General features: G+C 44.3%; 1 protein-coding gene across 1 annotated transcript in view; it reads right to left on the bottom strand.

Moving 5' to 3' along the window:
- Nucleotides 1-13,625: 13,625 nt before the first annotated feature.
- Nucleotides 13,626-19,958, bottom strand: part of BRWD3 (bromodomain and WD repeat domain containing 3) — a 48,510-nt gene continuing 42,177 nt past the window's right edge. Inside the window, exons 37-40 of the mRNA XM_032196156.1 lie at nucleotides 17,967-18,130; nucleotides 17,277-17,374; nucleotides 16,591-16,749; nucleotides 13,626-15,981 (exon numbers count right to left, since the gene is read on the bottom strand). Coding sequence (XP_032052047.1) covers nucleotides 15,197-15,981; nucleotides 16,591-16,749; nucleotides 17,277-17,374; nucleotides 17,967-18,130 — 1,206 coding nt within the window. The 3' untranslated portion in view covers nucleotides 13,626-15,196. The remainder of the gene's footprint in view (nucleotides 15,982-16,590; nucleotides 16,750-17,276; nucleotides 17,375-17,966; nucleotides 18,131-19,958) is intronic.

The raw sequence follows: 19,958 nt of genomic DNA, 5'->3' as shown, positions 1-19,958 counted from the left end.
CAGGCCTGCTGCCCAGGGCTAGCTCTTGGTGTCCCTGTCACCGCTGAGGGCGCGAGGCCCCACGCTGGCTGGGGTACGGCCGCCTGGTGCTTGGCTTCACGCCTGTGGTGACAAATTTGAACACTGAGCAAGGACCTCGTGGCACAGAAATACATATAGCAGATGATGTGGTCTTGTGCTGCTATAATCATTGGACTCAAAACCCCTGACTCTGCAGCGGACCCTCCCGGCTCTGTCCTGCTGTGCCGTGGAGCTGCAAACCCACCAAACCCAGCTGAGGAGCCCACCTGAAGCAGCTGGCCCTGGGTTTCCACCAGCTGCCAGCCTGTGCAGAGCCGGAGGGCTGAGGGCTCACACTTCATCACCGTTCAGCCCCCGGTGCTCCCTGAAAGCCAGAGGCCTGACCTTACCAGATCCCAGCCGCTACTTGCTATCTCCTGTATCTGTATTGCACAAACACATAAAATATCACAAAGCAAAACTCCAAGGGATGTTTATCTAAAAGCAACTAGTGAAGGCAAAGCAGCAACTTCAATGTTTTTCTGCTACTAGACAGCAGCTGCTAATCCTTAATGAATGGTGCCTGTGCGAATCCAGCAGCACCATTTATATTATCTGACCTTGGTGGAGTTGACTCATTAAGTGTTATAAATAGCTGCTCCTAATAGGCAGTCGGTGTACAGGTGCCTTGTGTAATGATTGAGGAACAATCACAAACTAATTCCCCACTGATAATTCATAAGATATTTGAATAAAAATAAGGCTGTATTTGCATAGCTCCCCAGAAGGAAGTAATCTCCCTGAAAAATATTCTGGTTTGCAAACTGCATTAGTCAATGACTTTAGCACAGTCACATTCACAAGAAATTATGCTAATACATGTGGAAGATTACATTTCCTTGGAAAAAAACAGAAAGAAAAGAAATAAGTGCAGTAAGACAGAGGAGAGCCCAGATGACTGCAGCGCGCTACGCTGCCCCGAGTAATTGATTGCTGCACCCATTCAAATAAATCGTGCTTTGTTAGGGAAAAAAATTAGGCAAGTTAAAATCTGATAGCTATAGCTTAGTATTTAATAAACAAATGCAATTCAGGATGTAATTACAGTATGGATGCGTTCTGTTGTGCTCAGCCCCCATCGTGTTGCATCCCGGGTTGGGAGCTACATCCAGGGCTCGCTCCCTGCAAGCCAGGCAGACCCCAGTGCGAGCACAAAACGGGGACGATTTCAGTGGTGGGGGTGTGGTGCCTTTGCCAAAACCCTGAGTTCTTAATTGCCAGCTTTGAAAGTTGTGTTTCTTTCAATAAGGCCATTAAGCTCTGCCTTAAATCAGCTTTTTAGTCAAAGGACGATACAAACATCCTCGTGTCCTCGAAGCGTACCACCAGCTGAAAAAATCACGGGAAAAAGGCTCTCCTGAATGAAGCCTATGGTCTGGTTTGTGAATCTTTAACACGCATTCCTGCAGCTCAGTTCAACACTCAGCAAACTCATATTCTCTTTGACAGGGTAGACATTTTCATAAAGTATTTATAGCAGCTAAGCAAAATAACCACATTGCTGGGGACCTGAATTTTCAATCATTGCTTATAAAGTAACAGCTTTTTTAACTGAGATCTTCAGGAGTCTGTTCCAAAATCCCAGCCTTCCTTATTTATACTATAAACAGTAGAGAAATAATAAAATGGAAATGCAATTAAACTGTGAACTGCGGGTTGTTTTTTTTTTTTTTTCTTTTTTTCTTTCCAGTGGAGAATAGAGCATCTATAAGAATACATTTATAAATCTTGAATGTTTTGTACAACTGGATTGTAAAAGAATGGAAACACCACAGTATTGCCCCAACGGGGTGTTAGAAGTCCCGTCCAGACTGCAGAAGCCACAGGGGAGGGAACAGAAGTGACTTGGTGGGTGAAGCCCTGCCGTCCTGCTCCCAGCAGAGGCTCCTGGTGAGGAGCAGGGCTCTGCTGGCTGGTTTCCAGTGCCCATGTCCAGCAGCAGCAAACCTGCCTCTGAAAATCTCCTCCTCTCCCAGGGGGTCCCAGGCTTCAGCCGGTCTTCCAGAACATGGATGTGTTGGCTAATCCTTAAGTAATCTCCTTTCATCAGTGGTTTGCTCTTTGACATCTTTTTTCCAAGTGTTTCAAAGACCTTTAATTAAGAATCAAAACCCTCTTAAGATGGTGGCAATACCCTGATTTGACACAGGCTTAATTGAATCAGGAGAGGTTGAAAGGCCAAACTACATCAAATAATTGGAGTGTTCCTTGAGGACCACTTTTGACCCTTGGTTTTCCAGGGGCTGGTGGTGGCCAAATCCTATTTTTGTCCTTCAAAATACCACAAACACTTCTGACTGACCGGGTCTGCCTGCTGTAAGCTTGCAAGCTGCAGGGCTCTGCTTTGCTGCCTTTAAAGTTGCTGGTTTTAACAGTGGCAGGAAGATCAGGACCTAACAGATGTAAAAGCCTCTGCCCCAGGATCTGCATTTTGTAAGTCACTTGATATTTTCCATTTTAAATTACTTCTCTAAATGTGGCTTGCTGGTCAATTTAGCGATATAAGTGCTTCTGATGAGCTCTCAGTGCAAGACAAATAAGCGGGTTTCAGCAATATGACTCTTAATGTTTCATAGAAATTATTAAAAAATCATAAGTGAGTGTTTCTTCCCACTAATTGCCAGTTTACAGTCATGCTCCTGTTGCCTTCTTTAAGGTGTTTCACCAGTCAGACCTTTAAAAAATGTAGAAGGAAGTAGGAGAAGACATCTGTTATGATAGATTGGATGCAGACAACTATAAAAAGAAAGAAAATGGGAAAACACAGGCAATATCTCTGCGTTTCTCTGGGTTTTATGGGCAGCAGAAGACTCATCCACCACCACCGCCAAAATACACTGCCTGTAGGCAAAGATTTCCATTAGCAGGGTACCGGGAACAAAATACAAAATCACTGCTCTGCACAGTGTTCACCAGGGGTAATGAATTGGGGATCGATTCAGAAGTAATCTGACTCCCGTTAAGTTTGCAGGGACAAAACCATGACGGATGGGATGGGGGATGAGAAATTCCAGCCGGGCTGGGCAGGAATTGAGGCCGGTGTGCAGGAGCAGCCAGCCTGCCGCGAGGTTTCCCCACGCCTTTCCAAGCACGGGCACCAACTACAATTTCTTGCTCCGCTGTCAGCAGCGACAGGGCCACCAGCCTGTGCTGGCATTGATGGGAAGGGCCCAGCCCTGCCCCTGAGCCTCGTCCTTCTGAGAAACACGAGGCTATTTAAAGCTTGTAATGGTAATTATTTATAAGCCACCTTCATGAGCTGCGTCTTTCATTTTGCCTACACTTTTCCCTGCCTCTGGAGGGCAATCCAGCTAGTGCTGGATTTAATAACCTGGCCCTGCCCCTAACCCTTGTGGACAAGCTGCTGCTTTTCCAGCAGGGCACCCTCCTGCCTGCCATGGGGATGAGGGTTAGTCCTGAGGTCCACTGCAGCATCAGCTCTGCAATTGCAATCTGTTTGCTGACTCCAAAATCCTCTAATTGGGATTTCCCCAATTAACAGCCTCTTCATTGCTTCTCCCAAGCCACCAGGAGCTGCCATTTCACCTTCTGAATGTTCAGCTCCCCTTAGTACCTGCTTTTGACCTAATTCTTGCATCAAGGACCTTGATGCAGAGAGAAGCACACAGTGGTGTGAAACCTGGGGACAGAAAACAGATTAGGACCCCGTTTCACAATTCACATCCCCATTGCCCGTTTTTAATGCGTTACTACAAAGCAATACTTTGTAAATCCTTTGTGCAGTAATGGTGAGTGATGGAGACGCTCATCACTGGGTGCTGGGCTTTGAGCACGGAGCTTGCTTCTGGCATCAGCACAGCCAGGCTCGGCTGCTGGAAGCAACAAACTGCCTGTGCACCAAAATAGAAAAAAGAATTAAGTTTCTTGCCAGCTCCTTGGGGAAATAGCGGTGGAAATAATGCATTCGTGGGTATTGTTTGTGTGCTGTGAAGCAGGACTGATGCGAAGGAGTGAGCAGCTCAGCAGTGCTGCAGCAATGCTTTCCCAAAGCTTTTCCTGACAGTTCCCTAGCTCCAGGTGGCTGTGCTAATATTAGCAGAAGGAGTTTTGACTTTGGTTTTCTGTCAAACTGGCGTTTCTGGCTTACGCTCCTACAGGTGCCCGTGAGGTCTGGGTGCATCAACAACCCACAGCCCAAGGGCTCGCAGCGCGTGGCTTAGCTTTGACCAGGACCCACAACCACAACGTGCAGAAAATCTTTTAAAAACTCATTTTTTGCCAAGTCTTTTGAAAAACACATTAACTGGAAGCAGACTTTTTTTTTTTTTAATTTATTGACAATGGCTACTGTATAATGGCAGCAGGGAACGGGCCCGCATTAAATCCCGAGTGTAACTTTGTGTTAATGGGATCTTTTCACCACCAGCCACAATGAGGAGAAAGCCTCCAGCGAAGGTGCAAGGTCCTGAGTCCTCCACTGATCTAAAAATATTCCCGGCTGCTTGATAAGAGGTCGGCTCCCCCAGGACTTTACACTGCTCGTGGTGATGACGTCTGCTCTCGTGTCATGTAAGGAGCAAGGCTTCTACAGCTTGGGGTGGATTTCTGCACTTTAGACTCTATGTGAAAATGTAAATGATCGACCTCGCTTCCAAATAATTGCAGTTTTCCACCATATGTTGCTGAACTAACACGAAGCTATTTTGGTGAGCGTCCACGTGCTTTGCAGCTATAGGTAACGAAGGTGCCTCCGAGAGCTCCCTGCCTCCCTCCAGGGATAAAGAAGCCATCACAAGCCTCTAGCTTTAGAGATTCTTATTTTCATTAGCTTTTATTTAAAGAAACCGCTTGAAAGTAAAGTTCTGGGGGGAAAAAGAAGAAGCCTTCCTAAGCACAGGGTCTGGAAGATCGCAGTTCTGAGTAAACTTTTATGGCTGAGCTATAAAGCGCCGGTAATGGGAATGCTGACAGTCCGTTAACCACAGTGGTCCCAGCTGGCCCCGCTGATAATAAATTACACGAAACGAGGAGCAAACAGGACTCTGATTCACCGGGGCTGTGGGCAACAGAGTGGTAAAAACAAGTCGGGTTTCAGCACTGCCTCGTGTTTGTTTTTTTTTTATTTATTTATTTTTTTTATTTTTATTTTCCCAGCTGGTATTTTGACCCAAAGGCTGGAGTGTTTTGAATTACTGGTGTGTGTGTTAAGACTTTATACTGTGAATATTTCAACATATATGAATCTTTAATACGCCACCGCTCAGCTTAGCTCAGGAAATTTGAAAATTATCTGTGTAGCGACTACACAGCTTTCATAAAAACATTGTTATACGATGTACCAGCAAAACAACAAGCTTAAATTTGCCATAGTACTGGCTGCATGCTTGCAATCAATTTAGCTTTGTACAAATGCAAAAATGTTCCCCGTGGGAATGTGCCGGAGATCCGATTTTTCCAGTGCCTATGGAACGCTGTAAAGGGATCAAAAGTGACCCCAAGCAGCATGCATATGGATGTTTCACTGCACAGCCTATTAAAATGTTCCCAATTTAAAATACCTCTGCCCAGACAAGTCCAGATGCTTCGATGCTGTCAGCACAAACGTGACAAAACGGGGACCGGTTTGGGATCAGCGCATCCCCAGCTCGGCTGGGTCGAGCCAGGCACCGGCGCTGCGCTGCGAGCATCTCCGCAGCACAGCACATGCTAATGAGCTCCATTATTTAATAATAAACAGCAACATTTAATTAGCGCAACCATTACTATGCATAAAGGGCTTTAATTACACGGCAGGCTGGTGGAAATACGCCAGTTTGGGGTGAGGTTGATCGGCAGGCCCCACTCCATCAGTGCACCAAAATGGGCTGCTGCCTTCGGTGCCTCATCTCGCTGCTCTGTTACATGCTGAAATTGTGTTTTCTTGTGTTTTCTTGGGGATTTTTGGGTGGAAGGGGACGTTCCCAGTCTCATCTTGATTGCATCCACGGAGGGCTGGTGCTGGTGCTGGATGGGAAGGGGTCCCGGCGGAGCCTGGAGCAGAGCTTGCCACTAACACGGCCGCTCCTGCCCCGCTGCAGGTCCCCAGCTGGAAAAGCAGTGAAGTGGTCAAACTCGAGTGAAACCACTCCCTTTATTTTAGCCTTTCCTAAATGAAAATCAGCCATTTAAAGAAAAAAAAAAAAAAAAAAAAAAAAGAAAAATGCCCTCCCCGCTTTTAGCAACAGCCTACATGTGAGATACCAGATTTTGAGGAAAATGCTTGAAAGAAACCAAATTTATTGAACTTTCTGATATAGGCCAGGGACACCCCAAGACATAGAAATGTTCTTGGAGGGAGAAAACCAGCTCCTGCCCAGGCACCTTGTGGTGCTGGCGTCTGGAAGAGCGGGCTACGGTGAGAAACGCATGGGCTGTGGCCAACGTGCTGGGTCCACACCTGGTTTCTCTCCATGTGCTGGGCACGCTGAAACTGTGGGTTTGGGAAGGAATATGCAGTAGGGAGTGAACCTCGGACAGCCGTGGTGGTAGAGGAGCAGGAATGGCTCCAAAAGGGAGCCTGCCCCTTCCCCACTTGCAAAGCTGTTGCCACTCGAGCTCCAAGAACATTAAAATAAATTATAAACGTCTGGTGGTGAAACAAATCCCCATTTTGCAAGTTTGAAAACTTGGGTTTCTTGTAGGACATATTTTCTTCCTGGAAATGTATGCTTCTGCTTTTATTCATCAGAAAATGTTTTAGTCTTAATTTGACGTTATTCTATTGGTGCTTTCTGGGCTCGAAACACAGCGCTCTCTCCCCTGCTTGCATCTGCCGTGCGAACAAAAAGAGGATATTCTGCACCTGTCACTGCCTCGCAACCAGCTGAAGCGAAATTGGATTCAACAGTCGCTAAACAAAGTGCGAGCAATGAGTCAGTATGGAAATCAGACTTATTTCTTTTTAACTCTATTATGTGGCAGCACAAGAGAGCGGGCACGCTTCCTTGTGCGGCGGTGTACGTACGGGGTGCCCATTTCAACATCTTCCTCCAGCGCTTTTTCACCAGCTCCGAGACAAAAGGGAACAATCCCGCAGCTCTCTCTCGCGCAGGAGATTGATGCACATCTGCTGTGCTCGCGATTTACATGTTTTAAACTTTAAGTAGGCACGGTTAAGACAGAGGAAAATGGGGCAAAAACAGAGGAAACATCTCAAGGCCCCGTCTGCGGCAAACTTGCACTTGAGTTTCTCCAGCTGCCACCCCACGTCTCTGTCCTCGAAGATCTCTGTGCTCTGCCCACGGTTGGAGTGGACCCAATGCCACCTGCACCAAGAGGTGTAGGACACTTTGGTGCTTTTGCATCTTTATTTGTATCTGCGGCAGAATTGTCTTTAGCAATAGAAAAAACAGGCGTAGTTTTGGGGAAAAGAATTTGGGAGAGAGATGATCGGGGAAAAAAAATAATTGTAAGTGAAAACAAAGCAGGGCACAGTTAGGGAGGATGGGAAGAAGAAGAGGGGAGGTAAGGGGCACCCACACGGGGCAGGAGCAGAACCGAGGGGATCCCAGCCGCCCTGCAGGTGCTGCGACAAGAACTGGGGAAACTTTGGTGCAAACAAGAAGCCTCTTGTATCTGAAATCACAAAACGCTCCTAATACCTAATATCTTTAAGAATCAGAGAGCATTTATGTAGCAGACTTACTAATAGCTGCTGTCCACGCTAACAAATCTATTTTCCTCCTTCACTCAGAGTCGTGCATTCAGGAACTTTCATCAGAAGTTTGGTTTGAGAGTCTTTTATCTCTTCCCGTCTTAAACAAAATCCATTTTGTTACAGTGAATAAACCTAATACATTCCCAACTGCAGTAAACACAGCAATTTTTTTTTTCTTTTTGACTGCATAATATAGCTATTTAAAAAGTGTTAATTGCTTCTTTTGGAAAAAATGCCTGCATGTTCCCGTTTCAGCACAAAACAAGCAGCTTATGTGCTGCGCTATCAAGCCTGTTTATCTTCCCTGCTCCTCCATTCTTGCTATTCTTCACCCTGGTTATTCCGTCTGCCAGGCTCTGCATGAAAGATTGGGCGAATGATGTTGAAAGTAGCCCCTTTGAGGTTGAGCTGAGCGTGAAATAGCAAGGAAAAAAGTCATTTTGGTGCCCAGTTACTCCATCCTGGTGTGGAAGGTCATGGGACACCGCTCAATTTGCTGCTCTTGCTGCTGGAGACCAGCCGCAGGTCACCTTCATCCCTAACTTCTTGTCCCTTTTGCACCATGCCAGCTTTAAATGCAGAAATATCCAACTTTTGAAGCCCCATTTGGAAGCAAAAGGGCAGGGAAGGGTGAAGGACCCGGCTCTGCTGAGCCCCACACCTTGCCCGCCAAGCACAGGAGTCCTTACAAATTATGAAAATATTTATTTATACCTAAACCTCCTTCAAGAAAACAATAATAAATAAAAAAATGAGCATGCTTTGCATGCCGAGATCAGCACACAAAATGAAGGGAAATGTTCGACGCAGCAGAAAATGAGAGTCAAGTAAAATGCTCCTGCATGGACTTTGCAGCAGGCGATGGCTGCATTGCACTGGGGAGCTCAGCAAGCACGCAGCAACGGCTCTGGGGAAAAAAAATAAAATAAAATAAATATAATATTAAATAAAATTAAAATAAAAGTTCAGAGGAGCCCAAAATCCATCTTCCCATCACCACAAAGAGAGATTTACGTATTTTCCTGCAGCCCTGTGGCAGCAGAGCACAAAACCACAGCACGACGACTGATGGGGCATTCATGCCCAGCAGGAAGAAGCCACGCTGAAACCAGCAAGGAAATTTGCTTAAAAACTCGTTGGGCAGTATCTATCCTTCTCTCTTCAGCAGCAGAGGGAAAACAGAGCAGTCCAGTGTCACAGAGTATTGGATTTTTCTCATGGTGCACAGGAATTAATGCATTGCAGCTCGAAGTGTATAAACAGGTGATGAAATCAGGAGTAAAACAGGGAGATGCTCCAGGGGGCTCCTCCATGGGCAGCCCAGGCCCCCCTCAGGCCCTGCTGGCACCAGAAGCCCAGCAGAGACAGCCCACGGCCACCCCACTGGGGGTCTTCATCCTTCACCCCTTGAGCTCTGCCGTGTCCCCGTCACCTCCCAGCTTCCCCTTTCCTAGCCCCAAGGCCTCAGCGAGCCAATTTTCCAGAAATTGTCCAAGTGTATCCACTTATACAGGTGTCCTTGTTCGTAAGTGCAGAATTATCCAGCTAAATCACCAAGTGCTTTCATGTTGAAAGCCGATTGTTCTTTTTTTTTTTTTTTTTTTTTTTTGTCTTTTTAATCCCAAACCCCTTAGTAAGCGATGCAAAACCAGAGGAAGAGTTTATCTTTTTTATTAAGACAATCCCACAGCTGGAAAATGAAACATCCTAGATTACATAAGTGACTTCAAAAAAACTCTAGAAAAAAATCTTTACAAATTTACATTTGTACAATACAAAAACTAACAGCTCATTGCATATAAATATTACATTTGGTCTGCCAACGAGTGGCATCAAAATCCCTGAAGTATTCATTTAAAGGGACCTGAGATAGCGGATGTGAAGATATGGGCATAAATATCACCTGAAAAAAAAATAAAAAAATCAATAAAGTACATAATTCTAATAGCTTTGTGCATTTTTGGAGTATTTTAAATCATCCAGAGCATGAACTGTAGAGCCTAAATCACGTGAATGTCGCTGCTCCAACACCAAGTGCTATTTCTAAGTGACGTCTGCTCTAAGGACTCGGGGAGGAATGAAGAGCTCTGTGTCGGTATCGCTACGGAGGAGAACACAAAACCAGCCCGGGGGCTCGGGGTGGATTTGAGCAGCCCCCGCTCTCAGGAGGCCGTCTGAAGAAGAGGGTCGGCGCCTTTGGGATTCCCAGCGGGGCGAGGAAGCCCGAGCCCCCCGGCCGCCAGACCCCGCAGCCAGCAGGGCGGCCAGGTCCCAAAGCACACCAAGAAGCCAACCTGCTCTTGGTTGCCCACGACTTGAACCACTTGCCGGCCAGCCACAGGCTGGAAATTGGCTAACACGTGGCCGCCGTTCTTAGCCAGGAGCGTTAACTCGCAAGCGCAGCTTCGTTTGACTTGAAATTCTCACAAAGCCTGGTCAGGTACCCACATCCACGCACGTAAATGTATTTAAGCACCATTTTTATAACACTAGAGTTAAGGCTGTGACAGCAATTCCACCGGAACGTTTTCAGGGATTCAGAGCACAGTTGTGTACGCTTGCTGTGGGCTGAACATGACACAGTAAAAATGTACAAGCTTCCAACAGGTCTTTGCATTTCTAATACTAAAAAAGACAACTTTCAGACTAAGTTTTGCAGGCTGTTACTTACTGTACATAAAGGAGTTTTTTTTGTCTTTTTTTTTTTTTTTTTTTCAAATGTGTAAACCTCTGGTATACTAATATTGAAAATTATCTATCGCACATGCGCAGTAATTTTCTATAATACATACTTGTAAGAACACAATGACAGCTCCCTACGATACTAAATAGAGATTTAGCCTTGGATTGTTAACTGCTCCTTCAGTCTATCGTGTAAATAATTAGCTTTTTATAAAACTTTGCACGATGATTTAAAAAATAAAAAATAAATCAAGAAATGTAAACGCACAAACACATTTCTAGAACACCGAACGGATGACACAGACCAGCGGTAGCAGGACGCCCCAGTCAGGGCTGACAAGACATCCCTACGCCTGCAGCAATTTGGTTTTCCCTGTCCTTGACCACCCAGGTTAAAGACGGAACAGCAATCTTGGGTCCTTATCAGGAATTAGAGATTTAAACTTATTTTCTCGGGTTAGTTCTGTGTGATTTTGAAGTTGTCAGAGACGCTCAGAGCCATCCAGGAGCAGTATCTTACATGCCTGCCAAGGTTATCTTGCTTTCTGAGGTCAGCAGAGCCTCCAACATTGACAAAAGCAATACATTTTAGTTTCTTTTTCCATATTTTATAAATTACTCCAGAACAATTTTTACTACGTGCCCAATGTCGGCTCTTTTCAGTGCTCTGAACCCGGCAGCCCGCACGCAGAAGCACCTGAGGTGTGCATTTAAGAACACGGTCAGGGAGAATTAAAGTACGCAAAGGACACAAGATTATTTTAGGCAACCAAAAATCATTCCAGAAGTTATTATTTCTTAATGATTCTGTTTAGCTCGTTCACCTGCAGGGGGGAGTTGATGGGGGTGGCCTCTGCTTACGCCTATGCCAGCTCCTGTTAGTAGGAGGAGCAACCCAAGATTTTCGATGCTACATTAAACAAGCCCACCAGGCCCTCTCTTTATCCAAACTTGTGATCTGCAGTTAAGGAATGGAAGTTTGAAAGCGAAGAAGGTGTTCCTACTTGGGATGAGATAGGAAAGCTAGGAAAAGAGGACAGCTTCCCAAGCGCTGGGGATGTGGAGAACCTGGGGAAGCTGCCCCTGAGGCCACCGCTGCCCTGGGGAGCTTCCAAGAGGAGCACGGGTGGGCTACCAGCAACAAGGAGAGATGAGAGAGAAGAGGAATGTGGCACCGGGAAGGCGGAGCACACACACACAACACCTACACCACGGCTTGAAGGAAACAAGGACAAAAGGAGCGATAAAACCGCACAGCCCCAGCCCCAGCACCAACAGAGAAGCTCCATGGGCACTTCCAACAGAGATACCCTGGGAGGCAGGAAGCCCACAACTTTCACAGATTTGACGTTAAATTCATACAGCAAGGGAAAAAAAAAAAAAAAAAGAGCAATAATTCAGTAGACACAGCATGGTGGGCACAGTGCCCCATCGGGGCGAGGGGCGGCCAAGAAGCTAAGAGCAAGGTAAGGCAGACATACAAAAAGTGGCAAGTCACGGGACAGTTCAGCTCCTTGACAAACAACAGGCAACGAATTAAGCCTTACACCCTAACAGTCTGGCTAAAACAACGTTCATCAAGGTGTCAGAAAACACCCAGAGCCTCACAGGTAACCTGCGGGGCGGGAATGGGAGGCTGCAGACGAGGGGCGCAACGGGTGAACAGGAAAACAAAGCATGACAGAAAGCTAAAGGCGGGCCAAGTGGGGGACGAAACGATGCGATGGCACAGTGGAACCACAAAACGAGCTTGGTCAGGGATGCCCTGGTCCAGGAGAAATGGGAGTGCTACAGACAGAGCAGAGCTGTGGGCAGGAGAGGCCGCGGCCCTGAGCGCGTGTGGGGCGCTGCGGCCTGCCGGCGCCTCAGCGAGGGCACGAGCACGCGGCTTTGGGGTCGGGGACCCTGCCAGTGCCCGGCTTACATCGTCTTACTGCTCCTGATGCACCTGCTGGGCTGGGATCAGGCTTTCTGCAACCATAAGCAGCTCCTAGCAGGATCTGGGGTTTGAGAGAAAGCGCCCGAATTCCTACAGTTACCGTTCTGCCACGGAACGAGGCCACGAGAAACCAACTGCCCAACTCAGGGGAAGAACCCAGATACCAAACCAAGCGAGAAGAACGTAGCTAAAAACAAGTTATTGTTTCATGCTTATAAAAAGGTTCTCATGCACCAAAAAAAAATAATAAAAAAAAAAATACACATTTTCTTTTACAATAAGCAATAGTTCTGTTGTTCTAGCACACCCTGCTGTCTAGCTCGTAATCATGTAACACGTATGATTAATACTTACGCCACAGTAAAGTGATGCTTCACTGTTATCTTCACAGTACTTCATTACATAGAAAAGATACATTTGAGAACATATTTAATATTATTCTAATTGTTGCTAAAATACACAACTTATAAAAGGATTTCTCTGGAATCCACGTGTTTACCTCCCCCCGACCCTTACACAAAATAAATAAGGAAGTGGATCTTCGGCCAGTCAGAAATATAAGAAAAGCATTTCTTTTGCATTTCAAGCTTTTCAGGCTTTAGAACAGAAACCATAGTGTTTACGTTAGCTCAACAGGACTGATCTAAAATGGGTATGATTCTGACTATGAGCTGATGCATACATGCTATTCCTGGTTACCGTATGTAGGAGGACCAATCAAAGAAATAACACTTTTTTTTTTTTTTTATAAATATATATGTATGTATATATATATATATTATATATATATGAGAGATGATAGGACGGGTGTTTATATTTTAAAGCCCAATACAGAACTAGGAGAGCCTCTGCACTATATTCCCATCAAAACACAACTGAATTAAGTCCAGAAATGGATTATGGCTGATTCAAAACAGTTATTAGAAAAGTGTGATTTTTCTACTGTACCATAAACTCATATTAATGCTCTGAGCAATTTAGGATATACTCTCCTCCATCACAAAACTAAACCTTTGCATTTTTTTCAAGTCATTTTGCATCTAAGTAGAATTTTTGGAAAGCGAGATAAAATAGCTAGTGCTTAATATAGAAAGTCAAAAATTAAATTCCTTCTGCATCTGAGAATATACATGGGTCACTCTTTGCTGCCTGAGGTTTTCCAGAATTATTGACCAAGCCGTGCACAGATGAACCTAAGGATACTGGATGAAAAATTTTTTAAAAACGAAATCTTGAAAAACTCCACTAAAAATTTCTAACCTTTTTTTTTTTTTTTTTTTTTTTTCCCCGTTTGTTCTCTCTGTAAACCAACGTACTCTCTTAACCAAGCTGGAACTGTCAGATTCTTTTCAACAACATGAGAAAAACTGAAGTCCCATATATATTTCAACCAGACCCTACTCAGCAAAGAGGCTGCCCAGCTCCAGCTCACCCCACGACAAATCCCCTGGTCCTGCTCACTGACACCACTGCCTTTCGCTGGGGAAAGACACTACCAACTTCCCTCACGTTGTCACAAACTGTACTATTCCTACCCAAATGAGTTCTGTTTTCAAGTTTGCAGTTTTCAGTATAACAAGTACAGTGCAACACGAATTCTCTTCTGGAAGCTTGAGACACAAGAGTCTGTCTGGAGGACGAGAACAGAAAGCTACCAGCACTGCTAGCCACCAGAGCTCAGTTCAGCTTCCCCCTCAGCTCCAGGGGACAAATTAAAACCACCACAGATTTGCACCGAGTTAAGTCGCAGCAAAACCATGTGGGAGCCAGTTGGCCTACCTGCACAAACTACCACCTGCTGCAAACATCATGCTTCTGAAAACTGATCATTACTTGGATTTGTTTTCATCGTGTCGATATAATGGAGATATAGTTACTGTACAACTCAGCGAGCAATTCCATCTCTCTGCCCTCCTGCTTGCCTCTTCTTCAACACATACTGAATAATAGCATCTATTTTCTTTTAAGTTTCCAGTAGTTGTAAATAGAGGTAGCCAAGCTACTATTAAAAATCACGTTATGCTTTGAAGAGGAGGAACCTTTCAAATGTTGAAGTTACCCCTTAGCTGCACAATCTCTATTAATACTATAAAAATATGAGAGGACAAAAAGAAAATAGATGCAAGTAACTTTTGCATTTGGCACCTTTTGTCTAGATATTCATACTTCTCAAGTATTCTCTTTTTAATAAAGTTAATGCACACATAGGACACACCACATCAAAGGTTTGCTACATATTTACAAGGCACCAACCCTTTGTCACTTTTTACACGAATAAAGAACCGATAGAAAGCACATCAGGACCCCCGTAACTGTAGTATAGACATACTTCAGTTCAGCACAATTCATGACTGTTTGGCCTGGGAAGATTAAAATAATCCAGATCCTTCTTACAATATAGAAACTGTAAACATTTTATAGCTGCCTTTAGGATTGGTGTATTGTGCAAAAGTTATAATTATTACTGTGTATAAGGATTTATGGCAGAAACCACATAAAAACTCTGTAAGAAGGTGCTATTTCTATAATACAAAAACAAAACAAGGGAGAGAAGTCATAATCATGATTTAAAATATCATGTTCTTATTGAGAAGCTGGAAGCCTCTTTAATGCGATGAACTCGTAGTGTGTGGGGAAGAATTTCTGTAATTTAAGGCCTAATGAATAAGGCTTCTTTTGACCAATGAAGTGTGGCGATCTGAAGTTTGAAAACAAACGCAAACTGACATAATGGAAAAGCACCACTGTGAGACATGAGTGGAGTCCCCGCACAACTTGCTTGGTAGATTTTCTGGTAAAATCCCTGCAGTAGAAGGCCATTGAAGTTCTTTTAAAATTGTTCCAAAGTTTTTCATCTGTCAATAATTCCATCCCATGAGATGGCTGACCCTGGCTTTTTCTGTCATTTTCCGCACCCTGCCTGACCTGGAAGTACCAAGGTTCAAAGGATCCTCGGTGTGCACAAAATTGTCATTATCAGAATCGTCGTTATACAGGACAGTTCTCCTGCCCTCGTTCCTTGTTTTGATTCGAGGCGGCCTACTGAATCGGCCTCCAAAGACGTTCTCACCAAATTGTCCTCCAAACAGATTCTCAAATTCATCATCTGTAATTCGGGCACGTTTCGCTCTGGTGGCTCCTCGCGAGGCTCCTCTGCCTCCCCGGCCTCTTCTTCCTCCCCTGCCACCACCTCTTCCTCTGCCACAACCTCGTCCACCTCTTCCACCTCTTCCCCCTCTACTCCATCTGCCCCACCTCCCCCACCTACCCCTCCTCCCTGTCCCTCTGCCCTGCCAATTCCTCTTCCCACTGGTGACTTTTCTTTTGATTTTTCTCTTGGGTTTTTTGGATTGCACAACTTTGCTGTAGTCATGGTCTCCATCAATGTAATCCTGATCTGTTCTAGATGTTGATTCCGAGTCTGAATCAGAGCCACTTCTGCTTTCAGAACTTGAACTGGATGCTGATTCCCCACTTTCTGATGAAGATAAACCAGACTTCTCCTTTAAGTCTCTTTTCTTCTTTTCCTCTTCCTCTGCCTCCTCCAGATGTTCATCTTCTGATGCACTTACTAGCTTCCTCTTGACTCCTGTCCGAGGTTCTCTGCCATCACCATTTGTAAGTGGTCCATCAGGAGAGTGATCTAAGCAAACACAAAACAATCCCGTTACCATCATCGTGTCTGAACCAAACTGGGCCACAAAAAGTGGGATTCGCCTCACGCCTTTGTGATGTGCCCTGGGGATGATCCAACTCTGAGCTAGTCACCACAGGCAACCTTTACGTTCTGTGGAGGGAAACAGGTACCCTAAGAGGAAAATTTATCAAAACAGAAGTAAACGCTGTTCATCTTATCCTGAAGCACTGACTGCTTGACTCTCTTGACTAATAATCCAATGCAAATCCATTCAAAACCAGGAGACCAGAGTGATTTGCTCAGACACAAACATCTAACATTTAGTCAGACAAATCCTAGCAAGCGTGTCAAGACAGAAACACCTCCAAAATCTACTTCAAACCTAAAAATGTACATTAAAGTAACACACTGCAAGTAGTGCTTATTTCCTAACAAACATGCGTTGTCAAAAGGCCAGGGAATTTCTGTGGAATCTGTGGCAAACAGTTGCAGTGTGGTTTGGGGCTACAGCATAACGTTAGACCCTGGCAAGAAAAACATAAGCATCAGCCAGAAGCAGCACCTTCCATTTCTAGTGAAAGCAGTCATCCAAAGAACAGAATACTTCTTTCCCACCTTGTTTCACTGGTGTCAGTTTACTTCTGATCGGTCTACTTTTCCCTGGATCGATGGTATTTCCACTTCGGTTCTGTGCATTTGAGCCCGAGGAAGACGGCTGACCTTCCAACTCTTCACCAGTGGCTGAACCCAAAGGTTCCTCTGTGGTATCTGAAACTTAAGATGGGACACCGCTAACTTGACGGAGTATCTTTTGTTCTCTAGTTGCACGTTTGAAATGTAAGGCGTTTTGGGGAGGTTTTGTATCACCTAAGTCAGTGGCCTGAAAGTCAGGAGGTTAGTTTCACCCAGCTGCCTCTCCAGTCATGAAGAGACAGGCTCATCCAGGATGTAATCCAAAGTAAACTTAACATATTTGTAGTTTCTGTATGAGAGAAGCCCATGTATGGGAAGTCCAGATTCTTGTAATTATATTAATTCTTAGCAAGGCCAGACCAAGTTTCAATATTTTCTGCACCTTACCAATAACTTATCAACAGATGGAGGGCCGTGTCAGGCTAACAGGAGCTACAGAACACATATTTACATGATCTTGCTACTTGCTTGTTCAACGGGTAGGTTTTGCATGTGTCTTACGATTATAGGATTTAAATTGAACATTAAATATGCACCAGCTTTTTCATCACTCTGCACAAAGAAGTTGCTACAAAAGAAAGGATGAATATTAGAAAATTCCTCCTCACCGTGAGATGAAACTGAAGAGCTAGTCCTAGTCAAAGGCAGTGAGGTATTCTGGTTGGTTTTAGGTTGAATCTTCATTTGCTTCTGTTTCCCTTTTGGACTGACGATACAAAGCATCCCAGAAAGATAAAGTTATTAGTTCCGAAGGACTCAAACACAAAAACATTTTCCCCTGCAGTGCCTTGTTTTTTTTTTGCAGCAGACTTGTAACACAAACGATTTCTGTTTCCCCAGTGCCTGTACTGAAGTAGTAACACTAAAAACATTGACAATACCATTCCGTTTGATAAAGGCATTTGAGTTTTCAAGAACAAGGCATGTGAGGTCTTTTAACCTCACCTTTTAAAACTGAACTACTCAGTTTACACAGCTAACATATCATACAGAATTCAGAAAAGCATTACTCCGCACGTTTTCAACCATTACTAAACAAAGGCAAAAGAAACTTACTTTTTCATTTTATCCAGAGGGAACACTTGTAATTATACAGCCTTTCACTTACCAGAATTAAGCCCAAACTACAAAGTGAGTTTTGATGGGATTTGAGCTCATAAGTTTACCACCCAAAAGAGCAACTGTGTCAGGAAATGAGCAATACCATTAACTGACTGCTTATTCACAAAGGTCTGCCTACCACTGTCTTGACATATCTCAAATGACACTGATAGCACATTTGACTATCATTACGTTACCTAGATGCTCTGCTAGTTGATGGGGAACTGCTACTGCTTCTTAGCCGTTTTCGGTACCGTGGCCTTTTCCTCTTCTGACATTGCATTGCTGACTTGTACTCAGAGATGATATTTTTCATATGATTTTCAAATAAGGCAGATAGTCGAAGTGTCATGCTGTATATCTGGAATGAGAAAGCGTGGCCAGAATTATTAAAGCTTGGCTATCTGGAAGATCAGCAGAAAGCCGTCACAAAGCTGCAGAGACAATCTTTGCAGTGCAAAAGAAAAATTAATGGTGACATTCAACTGCAGGGCTCTTTACAGATAACTTCCTTTCAAAACGCATGTGCATTCTTATGACAGAAAGTGTGTTTGGACAAAGATTTAATTATTTACAGTACAAAATATTTACAAGGCTAAAAGAAAATTGGTATTTTGATTACTGAAATATACCTTTCATTGTTAATCTCCATATAGCACGGAGGCACTCCATAAGTTAAATTGAAGTACCAAGGGAAAGTATGAATGAACTTCACTGTCAACTCATCTTTGTTTTTTGCTATAATTCCCTAGTGATGAGTCCTTACGCTCATCCCTACAGAGCTGCATGGAGACGCCAGCTGAAATGTCCTTGTTCCCAATTTCAAGAAGCCAGATGTCCTTAAGCCATTTCCTCACCCTCTTCCTGGGCCTCACCTCCGACTACCCTCATTCACAAATGCACTTACAGTGCTCTCTGTATTTTGGACTATTCTGTTCAAGATTTTACTTCAGATGTTTTATGCTTATGACAAACCAGTAGTTTAAACTCAGTATATATAAAGCAGAGCTTTTAATTCCTTCCTCATATCCACACCCTTCTGCTGCATCCAGTCTTACGGAAGTTGTGTAAACACCATGGGGTCTTTCTGAATACAAAACCTCTTCGATAACGGTTTTCTTTCCATGCATACATCTTAATTCCTGTTCCCTGACCCTTACATTGCAGCAGTGACTCTTTAGCTTTGATATGTGGTATCCTGCTCTTCTTGCCTCCATTTGGGATGTTGTTGCAAAGATGGTAAACAAAGCTAGAAACCCTCAGGATGCGGACAGGCATTTGGCAGTGGATGAACCCACTGTGGCAGAAGGCCCAGCTGTGTGCCCCAGCCCTCCCGCAAAGATCATCCCACTGAGGCTCTTCGCAGTATTTAAGCAAATGGATATTGACGGGCCACTCTATTAAAGCAATTTGCGAGTTGACTCATCAGCTGTTCAGTTATAAATACACAGGGAAGTTCCCAGGGAGCGCACAGCAGTAAATAACTCACTACCAAGCATACTTGGATGTCAAGCATACACTGATCTCAAATCACCTGTCTTCTTGCAATCCTCTACCACCTTTCTCTCTGTTAAGTATGCCAAAGTTATTGGTCTTTATCTTCAGAGCTTACCCCAGCCCACCTTTTGTCCTTTATACAACACCAGAATAGTTGAACCCACCTTTGGTAACAGCAGTTTCGTGCTTTCTCTCACACCCACTCACACTTATCTGGAGCTCCCCTCTCCCAGAGCACCACCCTACTTCAAGTTTACTGCCATCACCCTGCTTTCACAGAGCACAGTAGCTATTATTCTGCTGGTGAGCAAGGAGTACTGCTCCTCAGCTCCTCAAGAGATGAAAAATGTCATGCTATCTCCCATTGCCTCCCACCTAGCACCATTTACACTTGCACTAAAAGCTCTCCCCGCCACACTCTGCTCTTCCTGCTGATAGACAGTGGCTAGAATAAAACACTTTGCATCACCACGTTAGGTGCCACATATAACAACATGTAGGATTTAACACGTCTGTGAAATTTATGCTCTAAGTAAAGGCAGCGCAACCTAATCCTAATTGGTATGTATTTTATTCATAATAGTTTATAAATGCTTCTATTTCTACATAAAAATTACAGGCAAATTTTTAAACATTCTTATCTATGCTAGATGGTGTCTTCTGGAGATGTGATTTTGTTACCACTAAAGCAT

This window comes from Aythya fuligula, chromosome 13, assembly GCF_009819795.1.
Source record: "Aythya fuligula isolate bAytFul2 chromosome 13, bAytFul2.pri, whole genome shotgun sequence".
Taxonomy (NCBI): domain Eukaryota; kingdom Metazoa; phylum Chordata; class Aves; order Anseriformes; family Anatidae; genus Aythya; species Aythya fuligula.
Note: the sequence above shows the minus strand (reverse complement) of the source record. Positions and strands in the feature narration are given on the sequence as shown.